This window comes from Notamacropus eugenii, chromosome 3, assembly GCF_028372415.1.
Source record: "Notamacropus eugenii isolate mMacEug1 chromosome 3, mMacEug1.pri_v2, whole genome shotgun sequence".
NCBI classification, from domain to species: Eukaryota; Metazoa; Chordata; class Mammalia; order Diprotodontia; family Macropodidae; genus Notamacropus; species Notamacropus eugenii.
The window spans coordinates 95,145,554-95,168,214 of record NC_092874.1 but is presented as its reverse complement, the minus strand read 5'-3'; the positions used below and the strand labels follow the sequence as shown (position 1 = coordinate 95,168,214).

Genomic DNA, 22,661 nt, shown 5'->3' with positions numbered 1-22,661 from the left:
CCACCTCCTCAGAGCCGGAGCCAAAGATGAGTAGGTCAAAGGGGATGGCTGCTACCATGTCGATGAGGAACCAGCCCTTAAAGTAGTGGACAGCAATTCGGCCAGGGTGGCTGACCACCTCCTCATTGGCGTTGACATAGGTGGTTCGGAAGTTGATAAGGATATCCACAATGAACATGATGTCCACGATGAGGTCCACCACCGCCAAGGGCTGACAGGCATAGCCACAGTCAGGGGCTGGTGGGGTCTCCTCACTCAGCAGGAAGGCCGCTGAGTACGGGGTGAAGACAGCAGTGTAGATGACCAGCAGGAGAATGAGCCAGTCCCACACAGCCTTGAAAGGACTATAGTGCAAAATGGTCCAGCGGTGAATCCTCGGTGCCTGCAGCTTGTACTCAGGCAACACATCTGCACCCAGGGACAGGACCTGGGAGAAAGAAAGAAAAGAGAGGAATGTGGGTATGAAGGAACAAGGTCCCAGAGGCAGGAGTACCAGAGGAGTCCCAAGGGGTAGGACCTCCAGAAATGGAGAATGAGTGAGGAGATTCAGTAGAAATGGGAAGGTGCCAGCTGGCCAGGAAGGTCAGAAAGTCTCACCTAGTTCTTTGAATGTCATATAGTATGAGGTCTACAGTTCCCATCATTCAGCGCAGTGCATCCCAGGGACTCCTCCCAAGAATGATACAAGGGCTACACAGGTCACCAAGTTATAGGTTCATATAAATCTACCATTTTACAAATGAGGAAACAGAGGCTCAGCAAGGGGAATTAGCGAGGCTGAGGGCACAAAAGGGGATAGAGCCCAGAGCAGGATCTGTACTCAGGCCCTCTGACCCCCAATCCAATGCTCCTTCCACTATACCACACCATCTCTGGCTACAGGGTAACCCCAAAGATGACATTCTCAACTTCAAAACACTGAAGTTCCATTGGATTGGCTGGCAAGAATAATACGCACCTAGAACCAAGCACCAGCCTGGATCCCATCAAGTCCAGTCTTGTAGGGCCCAGAATTGGAGGCCCATGTCGACACTGCTGATATCTGCTAGGTCCCCTTCAAATTAGGAATCTAAGCACTCCAGTCACCCCAGTTAGCCAACCCCGCTCTGCTAACCTAAGAAATTGAAGCCACAGGCACAGACTAGCCCCAGTCCAGAGAAAGTGAAGGTACCATTATAAGCATTAATCATGATCCCTCTATATGCTCAGATAGAAGATGTGGGCATAGATCCTATGACCTGGCAGAGAGGCACATTCCTGAGGAAAAGGTCAGTTCCCTGTATGTCTTCCATCCAAGGATACACACAGACACACACACACAGACACACACACACACACACACACACACACATACTGTATACACACAAACATACACATTTGTATGCCTTCAGAGAAGAAATTCAGAGAAGAGTTTCTATAATAGAGGACTATGCAAGGTGAGGGGCAAGGTAAGAGACAGGGAATGAAGTCCAGGACAGGCACTGAGAAAGATCAGGCAAACCTCCACAGAGCTGTGGCAGAGCCATCCACCCCCACCACCCCCCCACCCGCCCATCTAGGGCCACAGACCAAGCTTGCCCTGCTCCTTCACCTCTCTGGGGTTGGGGGAAGGAAGGCAATGCAAAACTATGAAGGTGGTGGTTCCATGAACCCTGCCCCACCCTTCACTTACCCACACATCTCCCTCAGTTTTCCAACACACTACAATGCCCCTAGTATTGGATTCACCCAACATTTAATCACTCCAAGATTCTGACATCAGAGTATCCTGTTTACCCCTAGTCTCTCTATCTTGGTTCCCATCCCCTTGCTCCTCAGTTTTCCTGGTCACTCCTCACAGGTGGGGGCAGGAAGATGAAGGAGTGGGAGAGGGGAGGAGGTAGGGCCCAGCCAGGCCACACACTTAAGGCTACATAGTGACTCAGAAGACTAGGCCCACACTCACTGGACCCCCTGAGACCTCCCCAAATTAGAGATGAGGGCAGTGTAGCAAACCTAAAAAAGGAAGATGGGCCTATATATCTGGGGCAGAGTTACTTACAAGATACCAACCAGCAAGCCAGCTTGAGTCTATTGCCTAAAAAGGAAAGATGGGGAGACAGGCTTCAGTCCTTCCCAGCATCCTGAGTCTCCAGCCTCCTCCAGTTAATTAAAGAACATCATTTTTCCATATTTCCAGAAGCCGAAAGAAAGCAGCTGTAGGAATAGCTCTTAGCCTAAGTCAGGTTTCCTTGGGCAGGGGTTGGGAAAGCAGGGGAAACAGGAAGGGGACAGACAATTGAGAGGACTTGAAAGAAGAGATGTTAAACTCCCTGGGACTGCCAGACAGTGTCATGGGAATATAGACAAGGATTCAAAGATCCAAGCATTCTCTAGAGTTACAGACTTCCCTACTTCCTTCCAACTTCATGCTCTCAGTCACCCCGCTCCCTCCATAGACAGTGTAAGCGTCATAGTCAGGGGGCCAGGATACCCAAAAGAGGAAGGTTCTCAGGAAAATGGGGTCTGAGGGCAATCAGATGAAAGGAGAGTTGTAGTAAGCTTCTTAATCTGGGACTCATAGACCTCCAAGGAGTCCACCACTAGATTTCAGTGGGGTTGTGAACTTGAATGGGAAAAAAAATGACATCTTCATTTTCACTGGTTTGATTTCTTTATAATACTAGTTTCAAAAAATTTATGCATTTAGAAACAATGTTGAGAAGGGTCCATAGGCTTTTCTAGGATGCCAAAAGGGTCCATGACACTCACAAAAAGGTTAAGATGCCTAATTTATAGAATAAGAGAGAACTGACCAGGTCCCCTGTGGCAAGAAACGAGGAAAGCAAGGGGTCAGTGTAAGCACCTAGACTAAGATTCCTGTGATTGACTACCCTGGCCCTCCTACCACAGATACTGTAGGACATGACACTCACAAGGAGCCCTGACCTCTCCACTTTGACTTCATTCACAGTGGCCCTTCATTATATCCTTACAGTAATCATCATTCCTACCAGCTTGTCCATTACTCTCACTCTTGCCGCCATAATATAAACATACACTCACCCAAGACACACAGTAGACAGCCAACTGTGTTGGAAAGATCCCTGGACCAAAAAACTTGGGCCTGAGGCTGAGATCAGTTACCTACACATGTGTGACCTATGGCAATTCATTTCACTTTCCCAAGACTTTCTGACTCTGTCAAACAAACACAGAGTAGGCTGCCTCACCTACCCAAAACAAGTGAATATGGTAGGATGTACTGAAAAGCAATAAATTGGCCCCAAAATGCAACATGTTATTCACCATTATTATCCTTCCCAGATCTTCCTGTCTCACTACCACGCTTTGACCATCCCAGAACTGTGAATGGTTAAGAACTGGAAGGTCTTTGGAAATCATTTAGCCCAGGGGTTTATGGATAGATTTCAAGGGTGAGTGAACTTGTGTTTTTAACAAGACATTTTGCTAACTGTATTTCAATATGATTTGGTTCCCTTTATATTTTATTGTACTTTCCATGGTACCATCTGCATTTTATTTTAAGCATTTAAAAACCTGATTCTGAGGAGTCCATGGGTTTCACCCAGCTGCCACAGATATCCATGACACTGAAAAAGGTTATGAACCTCAGATCTAGCCCAACCTGCTTGTTTTTATAGACCAGGAAATTGAAGCCCGGGTAACTGGCAGCTTGCTTACAGCCTTTGTATTAGGTAACAGTAGACCAGAGAACAGACTCCAGATCACCTGGCTCCCAGAACAGGGCTCTTCCCACCAGACCTCACTGGTTCAGTGATCTCAGCTCCTGTGCAGGATCCATATGATGTGAGATCTGGGGAGGTGGAGAAGGGAAGCTCCCCACTCCCACTCCCCCAAGAGAGTGTTCAAGAAGCAGGCAGATTGGGGACCCAAGGCACGGTCAAGAAACCAAGGGTCTCCACCACTCAGAATCCCTGAGGATTTCAGCCACATAGTGATGTGGAGGGATCCTTGCCTGGCTCAGAGGAAAGCAAAACCCAATCTTGCATCTCAAGCCTGAGGCCCTGTGCAAGGCTGGCTGGAGTTCTGGCCTTCAGTTCAGTCTTGGATCTCTCTATCCCACCCACCCCAACCCTACTTGGACTGAGGAGTGTGAGAAGGGCAAGGCCATCTGCCCCTCCCTACAGTGTCACAGCTGCTCTTGCCACCTTTCCTGGCTACCCCTAAAGGGTCAGCTATCTGAGCAACAGGTCACCAAGGGCCTGCCCTGGCCAGAGGTGACCTGGTGGCTGTTGTTGCTATCCTAGGGAGTGAAACTATGACTGGAGAAGGTACCTTGGGCCTAATTAACCCAGGGGCTCCATTACTAACTGTCAAGACCCTGTACCATTAGGATTCTTTCATTCACCTGACCTTCTGGCCCCCAGGCACACAGGACCCACCCTCCAACCTCCCCAATTCTCCCTAAGCCATTTTCCTAACACCCAATTCCCCTAAGACACTATCTCATGTATACCTCTCTCTCTTACTATTCTCAAAGCCTATTCCCACTGATATACATTCTACTATAGAGCTAGGAGAGACCGAGGGCACAGGAAACTGCTCAAACCTCCCTGAGGCAAAGTGAAGAACACAGACCTGCCTGGGATCAGACCCTCCCCATATACAGTCAAGCAAGAGCTCCAGTTCGGGGCTGTTCCTCTCTCTTTCCTTAGTGAGGCAGTATCTGGGCCTAGCAAGTGTCGTTTAGAATCTGTCTCCATCTCTTGATAACCAGCTCTTTTCACCTCTCTGGCCCCTGCCTCTCCCCATCTCCATAGTCCCTAGACCACAAGAGCCAAAAGACACTTAGTCAGAAAATCTGTTGAAATACACAACTCTGAGGTAGGAGTGGGAAGACACTGGCTTCTTGGGGAAGAGCACAGAGGCCCTTCCTACAACATATCTGGATTCTCTTGGCAGCTGGGGTCCCAAGGCAGAGAGAGATGACCCTGTGACAGACATATGGCCCATCCTTCTCCCTCTTTAGTCCCGCTGGTTCCTTCCATCTTGGAAGATTGGTAGTCATGGTGGGGCAGTGGGCAGGGGTTCTGTGTAAGGGGGGAATTCCTTGAATTAAGAGACTCGGAACAAGCCTACAACCCCAGTCAAAGAACTGAAAAGAGAGGAAGACTAGACTATCACTCCTCTAAACCATCTGATTTTCTCTGTCCTCTCACATCATTCAGTTTCCCAGTACCTCTCTTTCTTTCCCTGGGACCACCACTGGGCTCTCTGCTCTCTTATCCCACCTTGGCCCCATGCGTCCCTAATGCTCTGCCTCAGTGCCCATCTGTGTAGGGGAAGGGAGAGGTGTGGGTCACCTACCTCCTGGGCCACGAGGCTGGAGATGCGCACAGCACGCCGCACCCGGGCATTCCTGGGCCTGGGCAGTAGAGCCCCGGCCTCTGCCCCTGCCCCACTCAACTTCCTGGCTGTGGACATGGTGGGTTCTCTACTCCCCCCTAGCCCACCAGTCCAAAGCCCTGGGCTTGCTCCCCTACGGCACCTCAGGAACCCCTGGGTCAGGTGGGGCTAGGGGCAGCAAGGGATGGTCACCAGGGGCTGGCAGGCTGGCTCCAGGAGCTGTCCCTGGCATGGATCCAGGGGGTTAAGGGGGATCTGGGCTTTGTCCCCCACAGCTGGCTCACCCTGGCAGCAGACACAGGCAACAGTGGTCAGCCCTGCTCATGCCATCCGGTGCCCGCCGAGCCCCAGCCCCCCGGTGCCGGCTTAGCTGCCAGGGCTCTGCACTCCGCCCGCTGCCCGCCCAACAGCAGCAGATGGAGCCTCTGCTCCGGCTCCTCCTCCCCTCCCTCAGTCTCTCCCCCCTCCCCCCTGCTATGTTGGGCTCCCCCTCACACCCGCCCCCTCCCGCCCCCATGTGCCCTGACAGCCACCCCCTCCCTCTACCCCCCCAAGGCCCCAGCTCTCCGGCTGAGCTGCTCTTGCTGCAGATGCTCCTGCAGCCCTATCCCCTCCCCCAGCTGCCTGCCCGGCCTGTCACCGCAGATTAATAGTCTCCCCTACACCCCCTCCTCCCCAGTCCGGCCTGAGCACAGAGCAGGAGACAGAGACACCCACAGTGACACACACAAATGGACATACACACATTTGCACACACCCGTGCATGCATCCCACAGACATATAGGCACCCATAAAAATAATAATGTACGCAGATACACAGAAGGGAGTGCGGAATTTGGGAAAAGAAGGTTGGGACTTGAGGTGGGAAAAGAAGTGGGATGGGGGGAGGAAAGAGCCAGGTGAGATTGGAGAAGGAGGAGGAAGAAGGCCATGAGGAAAGAGCCATGGGGGGAGGGAGGGGGCTGTCCCTGGCTGAGACCCAAAGGCCCGGTCAGGAGGAGGACCCAGAGCGGGACGCTGGCAATGCAACGGAGAAGAGAGCTGCTCCAGCCTCAGATGCCCTCTATGCCCAGGAGGGAACAAAGAGCTATAGGGAACCCATGGGCAAAAAGAGGGGACACTAAGTTGCCTGATCCCAGCCTGGGGAAGACTGGCACCCAGATACTCCTGCTCCTGGTCCTGCCCTCATCTTATCCCCAACCCCTCTCCCCTCTGCTGAAATGGTCCATCTGGCCTAGATATGAAGGAGTTATGGGCAGGGGAGAATGGGGTGGGGTATGAGCCAGGGAGAGACTGTAGCAGTATAGAAAGTAGGTGACAGATAGATGGGCAGTAAGTTAGAAACTTCAGAGCCTGAACCCAACTAGGAAATAGGTACTAGCACTGCCCAGGTAGTAGGAAGGAACCCTGCTTTAAGACCTTCCTGTCCCCTTTTAAGGGGACTCATGCCTTTCTCATTTCTCCTCAATTCATTCCATAGGCATCCCCACAAGTATGGGGCACAAAAGAGGCAGTCCACCCTGTTCCCATGACCTCAGGGAGTTCCTCCTGCCTTTAGCCCAGTAAAGTCAGTCATACACACACTTCCCCACCTTGATTACAGCAGGCTTCCCTAGGCTGCAGTTGATCATTGATTGATCGCTGAGGTATCTCCACTCACACTCCCAAAGATGGGGCTGGATCCTGACTTTTCCTCTCGCCTGCTTGGCCTCACCCAGGATTCTGCTTTTCTCTCCCCAGAACTCCCGTGGATGTTTCCTCTCCTACTTCCTTATGTCTCCACTCCTCAGGCTACTAGGTCTACAAGATCATTTCTTCTCACTCCTCTGCCAGGCCTTAGATATGGAACCTTCCCTGGCCTCCCTCACATTCTCTCTAATCCACTGGATTTTCTCATTATTCCCCTAAAGCCGTTTCCTCTCCCAGCCCTGACTGACCTTTTGCCCCAGACCATCCCTGCCAATGTGCCTAATGGATCAGTCTCAGGCGACAAATTCCAAGTTCCTGCCTTCTTTCCTCCAGGACATTCTCCCAGAAGAACCTCCACTCACTCCTCAACATAACTTGTCTAGAAAGGCATGCCTCAACTCTTTAGCCACGCATCCATCTTCTCCTCTCAACCAGGCCTCTCAGTGGTCACACATCTTCCCCAGGTTCAGAATCCTGCCTCAGTGAAGAGCCCAGACCCCTTCAGCAAGGAGGAGGGAGGAAAATGAGCCCTTACCTGGGTGACTTTCTCAGTGACGTTATGGGTCCTTTCCTTGATCTTTGGGGCAATGATCTCACGGTCACTAGTAGGTGAGGCCAGGAAAGGATCACCCTTCAAGTCCACGAAGTTCAGGGTGATCTGAGGAATCTTGCTGATGGTGCGGTAACGGACGAGGTCTGAGTCTGAGGTGGAGTTCAGGAGACTGCTGCGTAGGGGGTGCATGGCCCCTGGGTTGGGCAGGGGAAGGAAGAGAGCGGTCAAGGGGTCAGACAGCAAGGGCATGGGAGACAGTGGGGTCAGGAACAAGGGGAAACAACTGAGTTGGAAACATGGAGGGATAGATGAGTTCAGATCATAGAGGGATGACTAGGTCAGCAATATGGCAGGATAGTTAGGATGTTAAACACATGAGGGCAACAGCTGACTTGGAATACCAGTGGACAGGCAAACAGTAAAAAGGGGATGAGTAGATCAGGAACATCAGTGGGGTAGGTAGATCTAAGAGATCAAGGATAAGGGTTCGGAGTAAGGGACCCAAAAGACAGGTCACTCAATGAAAAGTAGGCAGCAGCTGGACCTGGAGAGCACTACAACAGCTGCACCCCTCAGATTCGAGTTCTAGAGATCCAGATGCCAGGAAAGGTCTTTTGAGTTGGAGAATGTAATGGGATGGACATTTAATGGGATGAATGGACACTTAATGGGATTAAATAAGTGGTTAATGGGATTTCCCATCTCACTGGCATAGAAAGGGAATCTGTGGGGACCGAGGAAACAGGAGAACAGGAATGGAAAGAATGAGGGGGAGGCTGGGTAACAGATGGAGAAGGGGTTGGGACAAAGGGAAGCAGGAACCCCATCTGTGGCCACAGACACACAGAGCTCCCAGACTTTTCACTGCTCTCTACTCCTGAGCAGCAGCGAGCCCCAGATCATCCTTTTCATTATCCTAGTCCCTCTCCTGATAGGAGCTGTTCCTTTTTGCCTGTTTTCCCAGCCTAGGGATGGATTCCCCACCCCAGCCTTTGGTACCCCGGCCAGCCCCCTCACCAGTGCTGGCGTGGCGGGGGGGTGGGGGCATCGTGCCTGCCCTCATGGCCTCAATGTCATCGGCAGAAGATGCTCGTCGGACGCTAGCACAGCTCTCACGAGAGCGGGTCCGGGCCAGACTGCAGCTGGAGCCCGAGGCATCAGGGTTGAGGTTCCGGGTCCGAGGTGAGGAGTGTGTAAGAGGTACGCTACTAGGAGAGCCAGGCCCCACCAGAGCCCGACGCTCCTCGGCCAGGCCAGGAGGCCCCGACACATGGTTATCTAATGAAGATGTCACCTCATCTAGGGCTAGAGACTCGCTGCTAGGAGGGGCCGGAGTCAGGTCCACATCCACCACCACTGCCCCTGGAGCCCTTGGGCCACCCGGCCGGAGGGATGGTTCCCGAGCCGTCAGGGCTAGAAGTGCTGGAAGCTTCAATCGAAAGGTCCGGCCACGGCCTACGGAGGGTGAAACAGGCAGATGGTCAGAATCACAGTATCCACAGGACCCCCATCTGCCCCATCCTTCACAGCCAACCTCAGTCAGGGAGACAGTGTCCCAGCTGCTGCCTCAGGCTACTCATGGAACCACAAAATTTCAGAGTTAGAAGGCACCTAAGGGACAAATCTAATCTGACCCTTACCCAAAGGGGAAGCCAAGGCACTCAAAGCTGCAAGGCAAGGGGAGAGGAGAAGGTAGGAAAGAGGAAGAATGATCCCGGCACAATAATAAATAAAAAGTCAGTCGAGCAGAGTAGACAGTGTTGAACTTGGAGCCTAGAAGTCTTGGGTTCAAATGATACTTCTGACACTTACTAGTTGCATAGACCTGGATGGGTCACTTAATCTGTCAAAAAATGTGAACTCAGATAATTCCCTGGTATTCATCTCCTAAATTACAGATCAGTTGTGATCTGCCTTAACAGACAGATTTCACATAATGGCTGTTCCCTAAGCCAATGAAATCCCAAATCCTTTGAGTATTTGTATGACCTCCTAAAAATAAACAATAAATCCCCAAACACTTTCCCATTAGGCAGCTCATTTGATCATCACAACACCCTCTGTGAGGCAGACAGGACAGAGGTTATTATCTCCATTTATGGTCCCCATTTCCTAGATGGGAAAGCTGAGCTCTAAGGTAGTGAAATGACTCGCTTACAGTCAGTGGCAGAGCTGGGTCTAGAACCCAGGTCTCCTGACTCCTGGTCTGATAATCTTAGGAGTCTTTAAGGAAAAGCATATCCCAGGAAGGAAAAACAGAGATACCAACCCAAATAAAGAGAGCTCACTAGCTGGCCCATCACAAGCAGGCAAAAGGGTCTTCCATGAAACTTCCTCACCCTGACTCTACCAAGTCCATCTGCCAACTGCCTTAGCCCCTGAGGATCTAAAGCTGGGGAGATCATCTTAGTGGAACTCCTTTCATTTTATAGAGGAAGAAACCGAGGCCCAGAAGAGCTAAGTAACTCGCCCAAGGCTACTCTAGTAGAAAATGGCAGAGCTAAGATTTCAACCAAGTCCTCTGACTCCCAATCCAGTGCCCTTTCTGAGGAAACGTGCCTGAACCAAAAGGCACATATTCTATACCAAATCTACACTAAATGCTGGCCTACCCCCACCCCAAGCACCTTCTCCTTCCCACTGTGATCGTCAGGGTGGGAGATGCTGAAGGCCATTCCATGGGGGTGGGCAGTGCACTGTGGATACCCAGGACAGCCCAGGGAGGTAGACAAAGAAGATGATGAACACCTACCTGGGGCCAGCCAACTGGTGGGAGGGCCACGGTGGTTGGTGTCACGGGCCAGGGACCCCGCCAACTCTGTCTCCATCACCACTTCAAAGTTGAGGATGAACATGATGACAGCCCCATCCTCGTTCTTCACAGGAACTACGTCCACCAGGCACAGGAAGCAGCTGCCTGAGGGGCAGACCCAGGGCATTACCAAGGACACAGCTGAGTAACCCCATCCCCTGACTATGATCACTGGCACCCTGTGCTAAGGAATCTAAGCATCCTATGCTAAGCACCAAGAGGAGCAAGAAACATTCCCCAAAGCTGAAAAGGTCCCAGCCAGTGTCCATCCTTTTCTGTCTCTCTACCTCCCTCCTGTCCATCGCTCTTCTTGGTTCGTCAGTTTTGCTGCCCATTTCTCTCCTGTTCAGTCTGACTCTTGTCCTCTATTATCTGTCTTTTTTCTCATTCCTCCCTTGCTTTGTCTGTGTTTCTGTATCTTTGTTTATATGTCTCTTTATACTGTGAGCTCCTTGAGGACAGTCTTTTGCTTCTTCTGTATTCCCAGCACTTAGCAAATAGTAGGTACTTAATACATATTTATTGATTGATCGAGGTCTCTTACTCCATCTCTATATTTTACTCAGGCTCAGGCTCAATAGCTCTGTTCAGTCATTGAAGCCCCTACAACAGGTAAACTAAAGCTGGTAAAGGAGAAAATTACACACCGCCTCACATTTACCAACCATAACTAGGGCTTTCTCCATACTCCATGCCCCTAAAATGGCTTATTTCATTATCCTGACTTCATGTTAATCTGGCTTGTCAGGAACAATCACATTCCCACATCTGGTGTCTCCCACTGGTCCTCCCTTATAGTATCTAGTAGAGCATCTTGCACCCTGGAGGTCAATATTAATTGATAACTCAGTGAAGGGCATTGTGGGATAATGCATAGAGAGCTGGCCATATAGACCCTCCGCTGACACTAAGTCACACTGGGCTAGTCACTAACCCTCTCAGAGCTTCAGGCAACACTCTAAGACCCTGAAATTGCAGGAGAGCTGCTGATCTGCTTGGGTGGAGGGAATATTCTATTCCAAGAAATCCCAATGAAATCACTGAGCTGGACCACAGCTTAATATTGATGATAGCAAAGACGATGTAGTACAATTGTGATGATAATGGTGACCACTACTGGTAGTGATGGTTGGAAGTGGCATTGATGGTGACAGTAGCAGGGACAGGAGTAGCAGTGATGACAGTGGACACTGAGACCCCACTATGTACTATGCACCTTTCCCCCACATTCAGATCCCCCTCTAACTTCCTGCTCTTATCTTCACTCTCTGTACCCCACTTCCTTACTTCAGCGTCTTGGCTCCAAACTCACAAAAGATTGAAGTGAGAATCCTTTGAAATCACATGGGAAAGGCTGAGCATCCTAAGCAAGTCACTGTTGAGGGATCACAAGAGGCTTTGGTTTAAAAGGCCCCTGAGCTAAGCAGCACTGCTTATCTCAAGGGTACCAGAGGACCCTTGAGGCTGATGGGAGAAGAGTTCATTTTAGGATAGTGTAAAGGGACCAGATAGGAATGGGCAGTGTTTCCTCCACCCTACTCCTTTGAAGTTGGAAGGGGTAGGAAATGGAGGAGGATAAGGATACTAATCAGATTGGGGTTTCTGACAGCTGTGGGTTAATCCTATGGAATGAGATCCACTGAAGCCAAGTTGGGGAGTGGAGAGCAGAGGAAAGATGCTAAAGATAAGGAGGATGGGCCAAAGGAGTGTCCGGCTAAGGGTAGCATCCCCCGCAAAAAACCTCCCACTCACCCTGTATCCCTGGCCTTGAGGGCCACCCCAGGAGTAACATATCAGGATGCATCTGCCTTCTATCTGCTTCTGTCTCTCCTGTCCCAAATCCCCTGGTTTCTTAGCCCCCACCAGACCTAAAGCACAGCTGTGGAGTTGGGAGGCTCTGGGGGCTGGGCCAGGAGATTGCCTGGAACTCCGACAGTCTGCTTGGAGTTTATGCCCAAATATGGCTGTGGCCAGCCGCAGCTGGAGTGGGGACTGGCCCTGGCCAGTGGCCCAACAGAATGGCCAGAGACCCAGGGGACCTCCAGCCCACAGGTTCTAGAGACCCTTGAAATCATAGATACTGATTACCCTAGCAACCTGGTCTCAGAGATTCCTCTGAGCCTGGAACTGAGAACCGTTTGATAGGTTATCTAGAAAAATCATGTCTCCCCACCCCAATTGTAGGGGTCCAAACCCCGTGAACTCCACACACCCCAGGCACTCCAATATGAGAACCCAAAGCCTAGAAATGAGAACTTCCCCTGAGACAGCTCTCACCCAAGGTCCTGGCACTCTCAGTTCTCCCTAACCTCATGGCAGTAGGGACCCCAAACATGAGTCACTGTCCCTAACCAGCCTTGCTTCTTTCCTACCCCTACACCCCAGGGTCCCCTGACCGTGGTAGTTTGACTGAATTATTTGAAGGAAAATATTTCCTGAATGTGTCCAAAGTCCCGGTTATTCCAAAAATGTAAGCTGGAGCAGTGCCTGATGGCCGAGGGAGATAGAGCCTGGGAGGAAGAAGAATCCGCTGCTTTAGAGCAGGGGGAAGGGAGGGAAAGAAGGGGTGTCCTTATATTTTTTCTCTTCTTTCTTCCCAGCTTCTCCAAGATGCCCCCCAACCACTAGCCCCCCACAATGGATCAGTTAAGACCTACCTGGGGCCGTGCCAATGCCTACAGTCAGCTCCCTCCCATCTGTGAGCCAGACAAGACAGGCCGTTCTGCAAACAAGGTCTCCGAGTTGAAGCTAGGGCAGGTGGGAGGGGGAAGGGTGTGCCTAGGGCCCCTGGGGACCCAAGTGGGGGCAGCAGCAGGGATGGCTGCCAGACAAAAAGGCGGGTCATGGGGACAGCCAAGATCTGGGCATTGCAGGCAACTTCCAACTATGCCCAACGGCAAGGCCTGAGAGCATTGAGGGAGGTGGAAACCAGGGAAGCTAGATGTGTCACCTAAAAGTCAAGAAAAGCTATGTGCTCAGTGAGTGTCACTGGGGGTGGACTCAGTGTCTGTAAGTCAATGTGAGTAATAGGTTCAGTGTCTCAAGAAGGAATGGGCTGAGGACTCAACTGTGCCCAATGTCAAAGACTCAGTGATGGATGTGAGCTGAAGATCCAGGGGTTGGAGGTGGCTAGGGGCAGACCTAAGGATCTTGGAGGTCTTTAAGGGTGACATACTTAGAATCCAGGGATCAATGGAGGTGATGGTTTCACTGGGAGTCAGTGTGATTGATGAGTTCAGTATCTGGGGCTCAGTGGCAGACTTGAGGGTCCAGAGATCAATAAAGGTAAGAAGCTGATAGTCTTGGGAATCAGTGGAAATGATGTATTTATTATATGGGGTCAGTGAGGGTAGTGGATTCAGTGTCAAGAGGTCAGTGAGAGTTAATAGCTAAAGGCATAACTAGGTCACATAGTAGATTGAATGCTGGACCTAGACTCAGAAGACTCAAGTTCAAATCCTGACTCAGACACTTAGTAGCTGTGCAACACTGGGCAAGTCTCCTAATCTCTCTCAGCCTCAGTTTCCTAATCTGTCAAATGGGAATAATAATACCATTTACTTTACAGGGTTGTTATGAGAATCCAATGAAATAATATCTGTAAAGCACCTTGCAAACTTTAAAGCATTATATAACTATTGGATATTATCATGGACTCAGAGGACAAGGGGTGATGGGCTCAGGGTCTTTGGGCCATTGAAGGTGGATCCAGTGTTTTCATGTCATTTGGGGAGAGGAGTTAAGGGTTCCCTAGTCAGCAGAGGTGATGGACTATGGGTCCCAATGTCAGTAGGGGTGATAAGCATTAAACATGGGTGACATTCATTAGTGTCAGGGAGTTCATGATTGAGGCATCATTGGAGGTAGTGAGCTGAGGGCATCAGGGTCAGTGGAAGTATCTGAAGGTCAATGGGGGTAATAAACTCAGTGACAAGAATTCAATGAGGATTATGGGCTGAAGATCCAGGGGAAAGTGAGAGTGTTAGACCCGGTAAAGGTGAGGGATTCAGTGTCTATGGTTCAGTGGAGGTAATTGGCTTAGCATCCAAGGGCCAGTTGGGTAAGAACAGAATCTCAAAATTGGAAAGGATCCTAAAGATGATATAATCCATTCTGCGTCTGACCAGGAATAGTAACCCCAAAAGTTTGAAGACTTACAGTGATGAGAAACACAGTGCTTTAATCATCCCATTATACTTTGAGGCAATTCTAATTGTTTAAAATTTTTTTTTTGCTTATATTAATCATAAATCTGTCACCTTACAATTTCCAATCAGTATAGGCAATTGCTAACATGGAAATTCCCTCTACTGATGCAGGTCAGCAACCTGTCTATACCTTAAGGTATCAGAGTTGTTTGAGAGCTAATCCTAATTCCAACTTGTCATGGTCATACAATGTTGTTTTGAAAGCAAAACATGAGCCCTAGATTTCCTGACTGGCTCTCTATCCAACCAGGCTGCCTCTCTCCCTCTCACATTATACCTAAATAGAATACATGGAGAATTGAGGAAAGAGGATCCAGGAAGGCTTCCTGGAGGACATGGCACCCAAGCTGAACACTGAAAGAAGTCAAGGAGTCTGAGAAGTAAAGATGAGAGGGAAGTACAGCCCAGATATGAAAAATAGTGAACACACGCTAGTGATGAAAATAATGATTTGTACTGGTTTAAAATATGGTTGCAAGTTACTTGGAACTATGCTACGAAAGTGGTAAAAATATCCAAGCATAGACCCCCCCCTCCCTCTCCCCGCAAAGGAGAGCAACAATAAAAAGAAAGTTTCCATATACACCAAAATATTTCTATCAGCACTTTTTGTAGTAGCAAAGAGCAAAGCAGATGCTCATCAATGGAGGAAATAAGTTAAACAAATTATGGTCCATTGAATGTAATAGAATATTATACTGTGCTGTAAGAAATTATGAGAATGAAAAATACAGAAAAACATAAGAAGGGTTCTATGAACCAACACAAAGTGAAGCAAGAAGGACCCAGAAAACAATATACACAGTGACTACAACAGTGTAATCTAAAAGACAAAACAAAACAAAACTGAATGCTTTGTGACCAAAGCTTTGCCCTAAAGAAGATAAATGAGAATGTACCTCCGTCTCTTCTGTGCAGAAGTGGACAACCTTGGGTATGGAACACCGCGTATTGAACTTGGCTCATGTGTTGGTTAGTTTGGGTGAGCTTTTTTTTTTCTCTTTTTAAAATTCTTTATTACAAGAAATGGATCTCTGAGAGGAGTGGAACATATTGGGAAACAAATATGATGTAAAAATACAGCAATAAAAATTTGAATTAAACGTGTGTGAATGTGTATGTGGTTACAAGGCATAGCAATGCCCCAAGTTCTAGCTCCTGTATCCCATCTCTCCTAGGCCTTCATTCTTGCTCCTTTTCTTCCTCATATCCCCCAGGCCCATATGGCTCCAGTCAGCCTGGCTCCCCTGGGAACTGGAGGAAACAGAGTCGAGTATGGGATCACAATAAATGGAGAGGAGCATCAGGCCCTGGCAAGGCCTGGGCTGGCACACTGCCACTGGGGTTGGAACCTCCCCAGAACTCAGAGCTGTAGTACCACTGAGAACCACTCCATGGCAGCCTCAGTCCAACAATTTTGAGATCTTCTCGGGAGAAGGGGGGGTAGGGAATGGACACTAGACAAGGACCAGGACTAAACATCAGGATGACGCAGGGACTATGTGCCCCCCTGCTACCACTGAACTGTTCTCAACCCCAGACACCAGAAGAGAACTGGCTCAGGGGACATTCTGGTGGCCAGCTGAGCACCAACTAGAGCTACCTGTGGGATCCAGTACCATCTGGTTCCTGGAATGCCCCAGAGCAGGGGACATTAAGCATTCTTGCCTATCTCCTCTCTACCACAGGGTGGGTAGGTGGTAACAAAGTAAAAAATAAGACATTGTGTCCAAGGGCCTGGGCTCCACAGTTCTAATATCTACCATACTACCTACCTGACCCACTTTTAAGAAAGGGTCCATGAGAGCCCCTCACATCCAGAAAATTTTTCTTCCCAAAACCAAAGGGACAGACAGTGTCTAAACATAAGAAAACCCCATATGTTCTCAACAGAAAGTGCAAAGGGTCACAGCTCTAGAAACAGATCTCCTCCCCCTCTCAAACCCTTACACATACACATCCCAGATAGGAACCCTCTGGCCATGGTTTCCTCAGTTACAAATTCACAGCCTCAACAAATTTGGTCACTCAGCCCAACTGCCCTTACATCTATCCCTCCCCCTACCATGTCCTACAGCTGAAGGAATCCTTTCCCAGAAGGCGGACTCCAGAGTTAGAGGTAGAGACTTGAAAGAGAAGCAAAAGAAAAGAGAAGGGATGGTAACAAAGGTTAGGATTAATAGAAATTCACAAAAATAATTCACTTACATAGCATTCAACAGTTTACAAAGGGCTTTCCTCACCCCAAGTCTGTGGAGAGGATAATGCGCTGCCCTCTGGACACTGAGACCATTAACCTCAATGACCACAGAACAATGAGCCCGTTACTCTCACTGATGCCCACTTTTGCAAATGAGGAAACTGAGACCCAGAAAAGTAATCTGCCTAAGATCAAAGGAACAGTAGCAGGTTCAAATTTGAGATCCATGTGATCCTAGGCAAGTCATTTCACATCTACAAGCCTCAATTTCCTTAGCAGCAAAAGAAGGAAGTGGAACAAGATGATCCCTAAGAGCCCTTTCCAGGGCTAAATCCTGTGATGCTGTTTACCCTGAACCTCAGTCTTCTGACTCCTAAGACCAAGGCTCTTTCCTCAAACCACCCAAGAGGTAGAGAAGAAGATGGGGACTGATATTGAGATGGGGGCAACAATGAGGATTAAATGTAGGCAAAGGGATGGAGAGGTCACTTGGGACTGGAGGGCAGCAAGGCAGGCAACTGCCTCATGCATGACTTGAAGTGGGTTATTTTTGGTTTTAGGTAGAAGTTGAGGGAGACCAAGACTGCTTCTTTAACATTCCATTTTGTTAATGCACATATTTTAATGCCAGACAAATCCCAGTCTCCATGGCACACAGGTATTTATTTTGTGATCTTAAATCTCACATGTCACCAAGAAGGCTTAGAGCCTCTGGTGGACAGTAATACATGGAAGATAAAATTGTCAAATCTTGCCTTAGCCACATAAATCCCTAACCCTGGCTCTGAAGGTATGGGCTAAGCAAAAATGGCAAAGGAAGGATAGGATAAGAACAGAAGCAGTAAGAGAAGAGACAGAGGTGGGTAGGGGGTGGGGACAGGGACAAGGAGGAAGGGGTCAAGAAAGAGAAAAGAGATGGTTAAAGAGAAGTGGGGAGACACAGGAGAAATCAGTAGGAGTTGGCAAACACAATCCAGTTGCAGAAAAGTGGCTGAGCTGCAGGCTCCCAAATACTATGTGTTAATTCATCAGCACATAATCTGTCGTTTTCGTTTAATGCCAACACACACACACAGCCATCCACCCTGCAGCTGCTCATTTCCCCAAACCCTGATTCTCTTTCAGCGCCTCCAGGCCCTGCTGCATCAGTTGGCCTTGCCCAGCTGGGGACAACTCTTAGGTAAGCAAGCAATGCTCCAGTGTACTGCACATGTATGCCACAACCTTTCAGAGCCAGGGGAGGGCAGGGTCAGTAATGATTCTAGGGTTTGCAGGAGCAGATGGCAAGGGTGACCTTGAGAAGAGAATAGAGCAGGGAGGGGGGAAGCAATTTGGGTCTTAATGCTGGCTGAACTGAATTTCCTCCAGGGGAAGCAGTATGATGTGATGGGAAGAGCAATGAGGTTGGAGTCAAGAGACCTGAGTTCAAATCCCAGCTCTGACACTGACTTGCTATGTGACCTTGGACAAGTTATTCACCTTGCTCTCCAAGGTGTGGTTTTCTTATTTGTAAGAGGCAGGGGGGAAGGGACAGAAATCATCCCTGCCCTATCTACCCCACCGGTTCATTGTGAAGAATTAATAAGATAAAAGCCAGGAAAATACTTGGGAAAACATCAGCTGCTACATAAATAGAAAAAGGTACTATCCCTGCTGGTAAAAGGTGACTCCAGGGAAGGTCACTGTTCTTGCCCCTTGGCCTGCTGTGGTGCCTGCAGGGGACAATTCTAGAGCCAGGCTGAGACTGGAGAGTAGGGGCTCAATCCCGGTCCCTGTCCGCCCCCAGCAAAAGATGCTGTCTCCGGCTCAGGGCTGGCTGTGTAGTGTCAGGTTATATTTAGCTTGGTGGCGGCGACAGGAAGAGGCAGCAGAAACAGCAGCTTCTGGTCTGGGGCCATAGTGTTGCTGACATCCCACTTACAGCAGAGGCAAGTGTGGAGAAGGAGGTGAGAGATACAGGAAGGTCAGAGAGGCTCTGGGCCCCCGAGGTCAGCAATGAGTAGATAGACAGCAAGAATATGAAAAGTTCTAGGATATGGGCAAGTAGAGAATCTGAGGGCTTAGTGGGGAACCAGAGAGGCCCAAGGCTCTGGGAGTATGTGAAGGGAGGGGCCAGAGGGACAATCATAGTCTTCCATGGTATCAAGAGCTTACACCCCACTGCTGAGTAAGGTCAGAGACATGGAGGGGTGTCAAGAGAGCAGAAAGTGAGACAGACAAGGATGAGCCAACAGGGACATAGCAACCTAAGGGCCATAAACGTCCCACTCCTCAATTTCCAGACCTCTTTTAAACTTGCAATATACCTCTGAATTTGCCATCACACTAGCTCATGAAGAACTCTTGCCTTGCTACAGACTAATCTCTCCATCTAGCCTCAGCCCCCAAACACATTTTCTGTTTCCATTTTTCATACCACTCTAGGATAGACTTTTATCACTTCACACCTGGATTACAACAATGGTTGCTAACTGGTCTCCCGACTCCCTTCCCTGCCCCCAGAAATCCTTTCTGCATACCGCTGCCAAAGCAATCTTCCTAAAACTGCTGTGTCCTCACCACCACCCCTTGCTCAAAAACTACAACAGCATCCTTTCCTACCACACAGAATACAAATTCCTCAAGGGTCTCCAGAATTCAATGGGAAAAAAATGCATAGCGGACTTGAAGTCAAGAGACCTGGATTTGAATCTTAGCTCCAAAACTTGTTGGGCTTGGAGTCAGGAAGATATTCGTTCAAAACCTGCCTCAGACACTTACTAGGTGTGTGGACCCTGGCAATTTGTCAGCCTTGGTTTCTTTATCTGTAAAATAAGAGGGTAGGATTTGATGGTCCCTGAAATGCCTCCTAGAGGCAGCTACATAGCACAGAGAAGCATCGGACTTGGAATCAAGAAGACCTAAGATGAAATACTGCCTCAAACCCTTATTAGCTATGTGATCCTGGGCAAGTCATCTAACCTCCCTGTGCCTTGGTTTCCTCATCTGTAAAATAAGAAAACTGAACTGGATGTCCTGTCCCTCCCAGCTCTTACTCTATGATCCTAGGATCTGAGATAAAATCTATCAGTTGGGTGACCATACACAAGTCATCTAACCTCTCTCAGTCTCCATTTCTTCAACTGTAAAATGAAAATAAAAAATACACTACCGATGGCATAGGATTAATGAAAGAAAAGAAACATGTAAAGAGTAAAACTCTTGTATAAACAGCATTACCTGTCGAAGCTTACTTTCTGCTTCTCCCCAGGTCCCACCCTCTACTCCAGTCAAGCCAGTTTCCTCACTCCTCCAAACTCAATATGCTCATTTACCCCTCTGGGCTTTCAATCCTACTTTTCCTCCCTTCTGTTCTATTCAAATCCTTGTCATTCTTCAAAGGCCAGCTTATATCCCACCTTCTGCTTGAAGCTGTCCCTAACTGCCCCAGTTCATACTGATCTCTTTTTTCTAGGATTACTTATTGTATTTCCCATCTGAACTACACAACTTGTCACTAGCAAAATACGGAATGCTTTGTAGACAATCAATATTTACTTGCTAACTGACTGAGTGATCAGAGTAGCCCCTGAACTGTAGTCCTCAGTCAGTACAATAACACATCCCTGTAATTGAATCTCAAAGATTAAATATCACTCATTTTTTTAATTCAGAAAAGATATCTGTTTAAAAAAAACTTTTATCAACTTGATTCAAGAAGACAGCCTGAACCCCCCAGTAGAATATACTAATCAGCTTGACCATAAACAATTTTTCTCCCTGATTTTCATTTGCCTCTTTGATTTGTTGTCATTGTTCAAATCATGTCCAACTTTCAAAACCCCATTTGGAGTTTTCTAAGTAAAGGTCCTGGAGGGTTTGCCGCTTCTTTCTCCAGCTCATTTTACAGATGAGAAAACTGAGGCAAATAGGGTTAAGTGACTTGCCCAGGGTCACTTAGCTAGCAAGTCTCAGAGGTCAAATTTGAAATCAGGGCCTCCTGTCTCTAGGTCCAGCGATCCATCCACTGCACTCTATCCACTTTGCCATCTAGTTGTCCCTCTATACTTGAAAATCCTCACTTGATCCAACTATCCCTGCTAAGTACCATCTGCTATGTTTCTTTCCTTCATGGCTAAACCCTTTGAGAAAAGCAGTCCACACTCAGTACACCTCCACTTCTTTCCCTTTCTTCTAAACCTCCTGCAATCTGACTTCTGAGTTCATTCAACTGAAATTGCTTTCTCCAAAGTTACCAGTGATCTGTTAATGGCCAAATCCAATGGCCTTTCCTCATTCGCTAGCCTCCCTGACCTTTGCAGGTGCTCTGACCTTGTCTCCTTTTGGGGTCTCTCCTCTCTAGGTTCTTGTGACACTGCTCTCTTGTGGCCCTCTTCCTATTTGCTGAACTGCTCAGCCTCAGTCTCCTTTGCTGGATCTTTATCTCCATCATTGCCACTAATCTTAGCTATCTCTCCAATATCTGGCCCGCTCTCTCCCTCCCATCCCCATTCCCTTTTTGCTCAGTACTATCTCACTTGGCGATCTCTTCAGCTCCCATGGGTTTAATTATCACCTCTATGCAGATGATTCCCAGATCCTTACATTCAGCCCTAGCTTCTCTGTTGAGCCTCTTGGATAGTTCAAACTAGATGTCCCATAGGCATCCAAAATTCAATTTTTCCAAAACAGAGCTCATTATCTTTCCCCACAAAATTCTCCAGGTTACCTTCCTCCCAAGCATCCAGCATCCAGGCACACAACGTCGGTGTCATCCTTAACTCCTCACTCTCACTCACCTCAAGCAGTCCATATGTTGTTGAATCTCATTTCTACCCTCAACACATCTCATATACGTCCCCTTCTCTCCACTCACACAACCATAACCCTAATTCAGGTCCTCATCCCATCTTGCCTCTACTACTGCAGTGGTCTTTACTGCTTCAAGTTTTTGTCTATTTTCATAATATACTTCTCAACTGCTGAGGTGATTTTTCTAAAATGTAGATCTAACCATGTCACCTTTCCCACCCCACCCCCAACCCTCCACTCAATGTACTCCATCAGCTTTCTATCATCTCCAGGACCAAATATAAGTGTTCTATTTGACATCTAAAGCTCTCCATAGTTAGCCCCCTTCCTACTCTTCCAGGCTTCTCACACCTTACCACCACCCTCCACACCCTCTACAATCCAACTACTCTGCCTACTTGAGTTCCTTGAACCAGACAAATCATCTCCCATCTCCAGGCCTTTGTACTTTGTCCCTCATTCCTGGAGTGCCTTCCTCCTTACTTCTGCCTCTTAGTTTCCTGGGTTCCTTCAAATCCTACCTTCTGTAGGAAGCTTTCTTCTTTCAGATTACCTTCATCTACTCTGTATATACCTTGTATGTATACCTAGTTATTTACATTTTTCTCTCCCATTAAAATGTGAGTTCCTTGAGGAGTAGAGCCTGTTTGTTGACTTTCTTTGTATCAATCTATAGCACACAGTAAGCACTTAATAAATCCTTTTTTGATGCATTGATCACTTATGCTAAACCATTCCTCTTTTTCTTTCGTCTTTAAAAAACACTCTTTGTTATATGAGTCAGCTTTCTGAGAGAGGAAGAGGAGGGATAATAGGAGAAATACCAGTAAAAACTTATTTAGAAAAATAAATCCTGGTTGGCTGACTGAGACCTAATAGAGTTGTGGGATCAAATGATACAATGGATATAAATAACACCAACACAGGGCTTTAAGCACTACCCTCACTGCAATCCCTGTGAAATCGGTATTACTAGTATTATCTCCCTTATAGAGATGAATGGATGAATGAATGAATGAATGAATGAATGAATGAATG

The 22,661-nt window shown here is 48.3% G+C and overlaps 1 protein-coding gene across 7 annotated transcripts in view; it reads right to left on the bottom strand.

The window, feature by feature from the left end:
• Window positions 1–22,661, bottom strand: part of KCNH2 (potassium voltage-gated channel subfamily H member 2) — a 54,684-nt gene that overhangs the window by 15,658 nt on the left and 16,365 nt on the right. For 3 of the 7 annotated variants that reach the window (XR_011976754.1, XM_072652233.1, XM_072652235.1), the window contains exons 3-7: window positions 10,365–10,529; window positions 8,630–9,067; window positions 7,595–7,806; window positions 2,042–2,077; window positions 5–427 (exon numbers count right to left, since the gene is read on the bottom strand). Coding sequence is in view for 6 of the 7 variants with exons in the window: in XM_072652233.1 (XP_072508334.1) it covers window positions 5–427; window positions 2,042–2,077; window positions 7,595–7,806; window positions 8,630–9,067; window positions 10,365–10,529 (1,274 nt within the window). In the remaining variant the exon portion in view is untranslated. Of the gene's footprint in view, window positions 1–4; window positions 428–2,041; window positions 2,078–5,331; window positions 5,649–7,594; window positions 7,807–8,629; window positions 9,068–10,364; window positions 10,530–13,081; window positions 13,360–22,661 lie in introns of those variants that run through there. The other 4 variants (XM_072652234.1, XM_072652236.1, XM_072652237.1 and 1 more) reach the window with 3 other exon arrangements.